This window comes from Podarcis gaigeae (assembly GCF_964106915.1).
Source record: "Podarcis gaigeae genome assembly, chromosome: Z".
Lineage (NCBI taxonomy): Eukaryota > Metazoa > Chordata > Lepidosauria > Squamata > Lacertidae > Podarcis > Podarcis gaigeae.
Window position 1 is genome coordinate 50238019 of NC_139691.1, and position 9176 is coordinate 50247194.

The 9176-nt window shown below is 44.3% G+C and overlaps 1 protein-coding gene across 1 annotated transcript; it reads left to right on the forward strand.

Annotated features, from left to right (window-relative positions):
- Positions 1–7229: 7229 nt before the first annotated feature.
- LOC310837011 (uncharacterized protein) lies at positions 7230–8954 on the forward strand. Its single transcript, XM_083723135.1, has 3 exons — positions 7230–7688; positions 8042–8150; positions 8596–8954. The coding sequence occupies exons 1-3, from the start codon at positions 7278–7280 to the stop codon at positions 8664–8666; spliced, it is 591 nt and encodes a 196-aa protein (XP_083579261.1). The 5' UTR covers positions 7230–7277; the 3' UTR covers positions 8667–8954.
- The last annotated feature ends 222 nt before the right edge of the window (positions 8955–9176 follow it).

Consider the following 9176-nt stretch of genomic DNA (forward strand, 5'->3'; position numbering starts at 1 on the left):
TAAAAGAATGGGGATGTGCTAAAGAGTATATGAAAAAACATTGTTCTAGAGTAAGTATATCGGTATGTAATAAATGATGCTTTACAGGGTGAAAGAAAAAGAAAAATGGTGTAAAAAAGTACAATGATGGAAGTAATCTACATTAGACACAACAATTTAGTAAGAGTAAAAATTCTGAGGTCTTAGAACAAAGGAAGGAAGTAAATATGTGTATATGTATGTAATGACTAGATTAGAATGACGATACGGTTTTATTTGTAGATGTGCGCTTTTTGTTCTTTTTTGTTTTCCTTTTTTGTGTTCTGTTTTTTTTCTGGTTTGTATGGTATTATTTTGGATTCAATGTTTGTAATTTTTGTTATAATTTTGCATTGAAATAAAAAAAAAGAGAGAGAGAGTCTTTAAACCTCTTTTGTTGACCACCAGCATTACACTTTCTATTTTTAAGTTTGGAATAGAGCAGTTGCTCTGGAAGACAGTAATCAGGCATCCACACAACAGGACCAGTCCAACGAAGATGATGATGAAGAACCATTGCTTCAACACTGGTGAGCTTTGCTTCTTCCAGTACACTGATATTAGTTCGCCTGTCTTACCAAGTGATGTGTAAAATTTTTCGGAGACACTGTTGATGGAATCTTTCGAGGAGTTGGAGATGGTGTTTATAAGTTGTCCATGTTTCACAAGCATACAGTAAGGTAGTACAAGCATTTTGGTTTCAATGCGAATGTCCCAGTCCTCAAACATTCTGCAGTACAATTGGGAGAAAGCCGCACTCACAGAGCTCAGGCTATGCTGGATTTCAGCATCAGTGTTGGCCCTTGTGGAAAGATAACTGCCCAGGTAGAAGAAATGATTGACATTTTCCAGTGTTACACAATTGAGTTGGATTTGTGGTGCTGAAAAGGGGTTGTTTTGTGCTTGTTGGTGCAGCACTTTGGTTTTCGGGATGTTGAGCGATAGGCCAAGCTTATTGTAAGCTTCTACAAAGATAATTAGGATGATTTGGAGGTCATCCTCTGAGCGTGCACACACACAGCATATTGAAGCTTTATGACGGAAGTGGCAGTAACCTTGCTCTTTGTTTTCAGCCTACGCAGATTAAAGAGATTTCCATCTGTTGGATATTTGATTTCTACTCCAGAGGGGAGTTTCCTTTCGACAAAGTGTTGGATCATGGCAATGAAAATGAATAGAGTTGGGGAAATAACTCTTTTTAACACCTGGTTCCACTGTGAATGGTTCACTTTGAGAGCCATTGCTATCTGTGATTGTTGCTGTCATATTTGATGTTCACAAATTTATCTGGGCAGCAAATTTTTAGAAGGACAGTCCACAGGGCATTATGATTTACAGTGTCAAAGGCCTTAGGTCAATAAACACCATATGTAAGGGTTGGTTTTGCTCTCTGCATTTTTCTTGAAGCTGTCGAGCAGTGAAAATCATGTCCACTATCCCCCTAGAAGGTTGAAAACCATTTTAGGATTTAGAAAGGGTAGCCTTGGATATTGTAAGGATACTTTTTGCTAAGATCTTTGCAAGAATTTTGCCAGCCGCAGCTAATGAAAAGATGCTTCAATAGTTTCTGCATTCTGTTCTATCACCTTTTTTTAAAGAGGTTGATAATTTTGGCATCCCTAAAGTCTGCTGGGATCTCCTCTCTCTCATGCACCCCTTCTAAGATGATACAACCTTCTACCATTATACAAGTTTAATATATAAATAATAAATGAACACAAGAACCTTACAATTATACAATATTAATCATTAGGGGTGCATTGCAACAATCATTGCAGATCTCCTTGTGTTGCCTTTCGGCCAGATCTTGCACAATGCTCTCTTGAAATCGAAGCACTCTGCATTTCCAGTGTTTCTGAGAAAAGGAATTAGCAGGGCCTCTCAGGGTGACCTTGAGCCACTTGCTATCTCAATCCCAGCCTATCTGCACCTGTGAAGGCTGAACAGCCATACACAGATTGTCCATACTCTACAACTCAGTTGAATGTAAAACATAGTAATATCAGGAGGGTCGTGGCTCAGTGAGAGAGCATCAGTTTTGCATGCACATGGTCACAAGTTCAGCCCTTGGCCTTTCCAGGCAGCATGGGACTCAGGGGAGACCAATGCCTGAAATCCTGGCACGCTGCAGTCTTGGCTCATGAGGGTGTTTTCCCTAAACCACATCCAGGGCAGGTGAGAGAACAAAGCAGCCTGAACCAAGCAAATTTCCTTCTCCTCTTCCCCAACACTTGCTTAAAAAAGCAACCCAGAGATGCTTCAAAGAGGACTTTTGACAAGTGCTTTAAGACAGTCTCCCAGCAAAAGCCCTCTTTCAAAGGGTGTTTAGGGAGACAACAGAAATCCCTGGGTGAAAGCTGACCAAAGGTCCAGAGGTAGCACTATTATCAATTTACAATGGGATGGAAGGAAGGTTCACAGGCTAGGAAGGACTTGCTCACAAATTTATCGACAGCTGCACACATTATTCTAGCTAGGAAGTGGAAGGGGCAAGCAGAATATAAAATGGAAGAATAGTATAAAGAGGTGTGGGATATAGCTATTAATGATAAATTAACATGTGCTATTTGGGGCATATGTCAGGGAAATGATTTTGAGGAGATAAAGAAGGTGTTTGTAGAATTTGTAGTGTTAAAACGGAAAGGGGTCAAACCATCACAAGAGGCGTTGAAATTTTGGGAGGTCGGATAGATACAATAAAATGATCTCAGGGGTGGGGTGCACATTTTATTATTATTTGTTTATTTTTATTACTTTGTCAAAATAATAAATAAAATAAAATAAATAAAGTCCTCTTTGAAGCATACTCCCCGCACCCTTTAGACGTTGCTTGATTCTTTGCCAACCAAGTGCCCTCTAGATGCTTTTAACTACAATTCCCATCAGCCAGAACGACTGAGACCAAGATTTGCTTACCTTACAGTTGCATGCAAAATGAGCCATGGTGGGGGTTCCCTGATGGCAGAACATGGGCAAGAGCCCCCTCTGAAGCTCTTAAACACTGGTAAATGGAGAGGCATTCTTTCAGGTTCTTGGACTTCCTAAGGTGGGCTCTGAAGCATGTTCAAGGAGAGAGCTCTTAACTTCCTCATTCAGAGTGAAGGACATCAGAAGCCTGTCCTTTCTGTCTGCTGCTCTCCCTGGGTCAGCCTTTGCTGGTGCCTGGTGTCCTGCAGATTTTTTTGACTGTAACTTGCACCAGTCCCACCAGGGAACTGTGAGAGTCCAAAATATATGGAGGGCACAAGGCTGATGAAGGCTGGCCCACAATGAACTATGATTAAAAAGGTAAAGATAAAGGACCCTTGGATGGTTAAGTCCAGTCAAAGGTGACTATGGGATATGGTGTTTATCTTTCTTCAGGCTGAGGGAGCTGGTGTTTGTCCACAGACAGCTTTCCGGGTCATGTGGCCAGCATGACTAAACTGCTTCTGGTGCAATGGGACACCGTGATGGAAGCCAGAGTGCGTGGAAATGCTGTTTACCTTCCTGCCACAGCAGTACCTCTTTATCTACTCACACTGGTGTGCTTTCAGACTGCTAGGTTGGCAGGAAATGGGAAAGAGCAAAGGGAACTCACCCCGTCGCAGGGACTCAAACCGCCGACCTTCTGATCATCAAGCCCAAGAGGCTCAGTGGTTTAGACCACAGTGTCACCCATGTCCCTTTACTTTACTTGAACTATGGACAAATGGGCAGATCTCTGGTGCAGAAAAGGCTAATCCAGCAGAGGCTGGTTGGAAGAGAAGGCCATGTCTTATCTCTGCTGCTGGAATCAGGATGCCTCTGAATACCAGTTGCAGGGAATCACAAATGGGGAAGAGTGGGGTGCTGTTGTGCTCATGTCATGCTGGTGGGCTTCCCATCCTGGCATCTGGGTGGCCACTGGGAGAACAAAAATGCATGCACAAGTCAAACAACCAGGTGTTAAAGAAACCTCAGGGATGGGGATGTTGTGACTCTCCAGATGTTGTGGGGCTGATGGGAGTTCTGGTCCAACCATGCTTGGGAGGCCACAGACTAAGCACCCCTGCTCCAACACTGCATACACAGCACACAGGAATCCATGGAACTGCAGAGCTGCATTTACCAGCATCCTTAGCAAACTTCAATTTCCAGGATTCATTCTCTCTCTCTCTCTCTCTCTCTCTCTCTCTCTCTCTCTGTCTCTCTCTCTCTCTCTCTCTCTCTCTCTCTCTGTGTGTGTGTGTGTGTGTGTGTGTGTGCTTTAAATGTATGGTGTGTATGTAGCTGGAGGCTACAAAATCTGTGTTGCAGTGCAACTGCCTCAAGATTACAACTGCATCTGGGATCCAGAGCAGGTCTCGAAACTGAGAAAGAAGTGAGGTATAGATGTACAGAAAGCATCAAGTAATTTTTTATTTAAGCAATGGGTTTTCTGCAGAAAGCTATTGCATAAATGAAATGGGAACATATTTCTTCCTTATAGGACCCACATGGGACTAGATCATACAGTTTCAATACGAATCCATCCCAACAGACATGCATAATGGCACTGCCAAATATGTCTCTCTTAGTCTTCACTGAGACATTTGCAATCTAAAACGTAAGAGCTAAAAGCATTCCTGGAAGGGGGGACTGGGGAACCTGTGGCCTGCAAGGGGGTGCGGAAGAGAGGGGTATCAACCCAAGTAATAAAGTGACTGTAATCACAAAATTGTACAGTTTGCACTATTTGGGATGAGCAGTACAAGTGTGTCTTGGAAGAGAGAAAGAACTGGTACATAAAATTCTGCATGTTTCAGGCAATAGGTTATGGATATACACAATCCATCCATGGGGTAACTGGATGTCTCCCTTGTTCTCTTATAATGGCAGTGGTGCTTACCTGAGATGTGCTGGAACTGAGTTCTGGTGAGTTCCAGCTGGGGGGGGCAACCATTTCATCCTCGCAACAACCCTGTGAGGTAGGTTAGGCTAAGAGATGGCAACAGGAGCTCCATGGCTGAGTGGGGATTCAAGCCCTGCTCTCCCAGGTCCTAGTCAGACACTCTAACCATTGTGCCCCCACCTTGATATCTGCAGCAAACAAACACAGTTGAGGAAACTGTTGCACATTTTTACACTATCAAAACAACTCATTGTAATGTTTTCTCATCAATGATACATACGGTACATATTTCAAAAGAAACATTACTATCTTCTGTTATTTAATAGAGAAGAATACGCATCTTAACATTTTTCATCTTTTTCTGCTGTCTTCGTTGCGTGCAGAGCTGCCAACTTGAAAAAAAATTGGGGGTGCAGGTAAGCCCCATCCTGCATAATTGATCACAAGACATGCACATGAACACCATCTGAATGGCAATGCCCATTAAATCGGGGGGGGGGAAGCAGCCCCCTCAAATATGGGGGGGCAAAGGGACCTTAACCCCCAAGAGTTGGTTCCTAACGTTGGGTGACTCTTCACACCTATTTTCAGGTTTGCTGCTTTAAAAAAAGAGTATCTGCCTTTCCCCACATCTTCCACATGGTAACATCCCTTTACTATGTAAAACTGAATAGGTCCCATTTTAGTTTCCTGTTACTTTACATAAAATTACAGTCTGAACTGTAATGGGCTAGCTGCATCCAGGATTTTTAAATAAATAAATAAATAAATAAATAAATAAATTTGAGAAGCTGAAGGAACATGGACATAGGCAGGATTTGGGGGGCAGGTCTTTTGCTGGGGGGGTGAACCTCAGTTTGCTGTGCATTTTTATTGATTTTTAATTGATTATGGGGGGCAGCTGCCCCCCCCGCCCCCCTTGCTGTGCCTGTGTAAAGGGACAAAATAACATTGCTGAGAATGTGTTGAAGTGCAGAGTGTTTGAGGACCGGGACATTTGCAGGGAAACCAAAATGCTTGTTAACAAAGCTATTGTACTACCAACCTTACTGTCTGCTTGTGAAACATGGACCACTTATCAACGCCATTTCCAACTCCTCGAAAAATTCCATCAACAATGTCTCTGTAAAATTTTACACATCACTTGGGAAGACAGGCGAACTAATATCAGTGTACTGGAAGAAGCAAAGCTCACCCGTATTGAAGCAATGATTCTTCAACATAATCTTTGTTGGACTGGTCATGTTGTGTGGATGCCTGATGATCGTCTTCCAAAGCAACTACTCTATTCCGAACTTAAAAAGGGAAAGCATAATGCTGGTGGTCAACAAAAGACTCTCTCAAGGCAAATCTAAAAAAAAAGTAGTATAAACACCGACAACTGGGAAGCACTGGCCTGTGAGTGCTCCAGTTGGAGAACAGCCTTGACCAAAGGCGTCCTGGACTTTGAAGACACTCAAACTCAGGACACAAGTGAGAAACGGGCGAAGAGGAAGGCACGCTTGGCAAACCCTCACCGTGGTCAACTCTTGCCCGGAAACCTATGTCCCCACTGTGGAAGGACGTGTGGATCCAGAACTGGCCTCCACAGTCACTTATGGACTCACTGTTAAAATCCGTCTTTATGGAAGACAATCTTACTCGGCTACGTGGGTCGCCAAAGAAGTCTTCAACTAGCTTTTTCTCAGAGTAGACCCATTAAAATTAATGGACTCATTAGAGAAGGTTGGAAAACGTTTATTGAATATATGGGAAATTACTGAGTACAAGTGAAAATGCGGGCAGCATTAAGAGAAATTTAACAGTGTAGATAAGTTTTGATGCATGTACAGTAATAATGGAATACTGAATGGTATAGTTTCCGTAAACCATCCAGGGATTTATGCTATGTAAAATGAACCATTGAAAGAGAAGGGGAGTCATTGATGTTGTAAGGATGTAAAAATGAGTACTTTAAATTGTAAAACAGAAAATTTAATAAAAAATATATATCTATATGTATATGTTAATGGCGCTTTATCGTGGTCCACTGCGCCTTTGTAACCAGCAGGGAAACAAAGAAAAGCTGCAGGACGCACGCCGCCCCTTTCCAGGCCTGTACTGGAAAAGTAATCATATCCATTTTCTGCCTTTTAGTAACAATAGTTTTCTTGCGATCCAGATGCGCCGAGAAGGGAAAGTGGGAGGAAGGAGCGGTGGGAGGGAGGGAGAACCGCCCACTTTCTCCTCTCATTGGCGGCCGCTGCACCGCGAGCTCCACCTTTCCCCGACGGCTCCGCTGACTAAAAGAGCGGTGGGAATCTCTGCTCGCGGCAGTTGTGCGCGGACCTCAGAGCGATCCAGAAGAGCGCTTGGCAGGTACATCAGAGAGAGAACTTGCCGCCGGGACAGCTGCCGCGCCTGCAGGATGCAACGGAGCACTTCGCCCGAGAACCCAGGCTCCGAGTCGGACGTGCCTGATTCTTCTCTGCCCCCTTGGACACCCTCGAGCCCTTCGCCCTCCGCGCCCCCATTACCCGCTCCCACTCCTGCCGTGGAAGGCGCTGCTGCCGCGGGGCCGGAAGAGTCGGGGTCCCGGGAGAAGTTTCGCGGAGGCGCAAAGCTGCCACGCTTCTCCGTCTGCCCTCAGCGTACTGCAGGGTCCGGGCTGGAGACGGTTTTTGTCGCCGCGGCTTCGGCTCTGAAGATGGCTCTGCCCTCGGAGGAGAAAACATCTCCGGGCGGAGCAGCTTCGGCTCTGGAGATGACTCTGCCCTCGGAGAAGAAAACATCTCCGAGAGGAGCTGCTTCGGCTTCTGGTGGCCAGTTTCCAACCAGTGTAAGTGCAGAGGGAGAGGCAGGAAAGGGGTGTTAGGCTGTAATGCCCAGCTTGAGTCTCTCCAGCTCAAGGTGGGCATTATACCTGGAGGGCACCGGGCTGGGGAAGGATGTGGTAAGGTGAAAGGCAAGAAGGCGAACTGATTCGCCTGAATCAGTTAACTGAACTTTGCAGAACTTTCTGAGTGAAAACCATAGCTCTCTGTTGCTTTAGGCAACAGCTCTAAGAGTGCAAAACTGAGTCCAGCGTGTGGCTTGTGCAGACAGGTGCAATCCACTCTTTTCCAAGAGGCTGCCAGTCAATTTAATGTCTACTTCTGGTGTAAATGTTTCCCAATCCCCTGTTCTCTCCAGGAATATGAGGCACTGAAGAGGGCAATCAAACGACTTGAGAGGGTGCTGGACAGACTGTATAAGAAGAATGAAATACTTCTCAGAAGGAAACAGCTGATGGAGCTAGAAGGTAATTTTGAGAATCCTGTATTTGCAAATCCAGGGGGTGTGGCCCTCCAAATTTTGTGGGGCTACGAGTCCCATCCTCCATAATGACTGCTGGCCATGTTGGCAGGGGCTTCTAGTAGTGGGAGGGCTACAGCCCCCACCTCCCACTCCCAATGTGGAGCACAGCTCAAGATGCCTTTGTGGGGAGGAGGCTGACCTTGCCAGGGTTGCCTTTGCTGGGCGGATGTCTTGGCAGGGGTGTTGTTCCTCCACGCAGGAGGCCAGTAGCAGACTGCGCATGTGCCTCTGAAGGGCACAAAGGTTTGCTGCCTCCTTGTGGCCCAGATTTCCTGTCTTCCTTGTGTGCCCATTTTTTTGCCAAAAAGAATGAACCTACGGCATAATGAAACTGCAGCACATGTATCACATACCAATTTTAACTGGTGGTTATTTGACTTTTCCCTCAGCTTTTGCTTCGGATGAAGAAGAGAAGGAAGAGATGGGAGAGATGAAGGAGCCCCCACAGAAGGAGAAATAAAGAAAACCGAAGATTGGGAGAATACTGCTGTCTATGTATTTCTACATATTTCATTAGATCATTTAAAAAGATTAACAGCAATATATGTATTTGCTTTAAATAAAGTTTCTGAGAACATTCTGTGAATATGTCTTCTTAACAGTTTGAATGAGACATGATAGAACTAACATCAGCAGGAGTTGGCTTTAACTTCCTTCTAATAAACTACTGATTATTATTATTATTATTATTATTATTATTATTATTATTATTATTCCTTCTAATAAACTACTGTTTCTTTTGCCCGTCCTACTTCACTTTTTTATTGTAATCCTTGGCATAGCTGTCCACAGCAGTTTTCTCACGATCCTGTTGAAGTTTCTTCCCCACCCCCCAAATTTAGACTCTTAGCTTCCCAAGTATTCTGTATGATTCTACAATTCTGTATGATTCTACAAAATTGCCCATAACGCTTCCCCCTCCGTCACAAAGAGGAAACATCAAATGTTTCCCTAGGTATGGAACTGTTTC

Excerpts from the sequence above, each read along its gene's own strand:
- LOC310837011 (XM_083723135.1), top strand. The coding sequence starts at position 7,278 with ATGCAACGGAGCACTTCGCCCGAGAACCCAGGCTCCGAGTCGGACGTG. Across the intron at positions 7,689-8,041 it reads GTGGCCAGTTTCCAACCAGT|GAATATGAGGCACTGAAGAG; the intron begins GTAAGTGCAGAG and ends TGTTCTCTCCAG. Across the intron at positions 8,151-8,595 it reads ACAGCTGATGGAGCTAGAAG|CTTTTGCTTCGGATGAAGAA; the intron begins GTAATTTTGAGA and ends CTTTTCCCTCAG.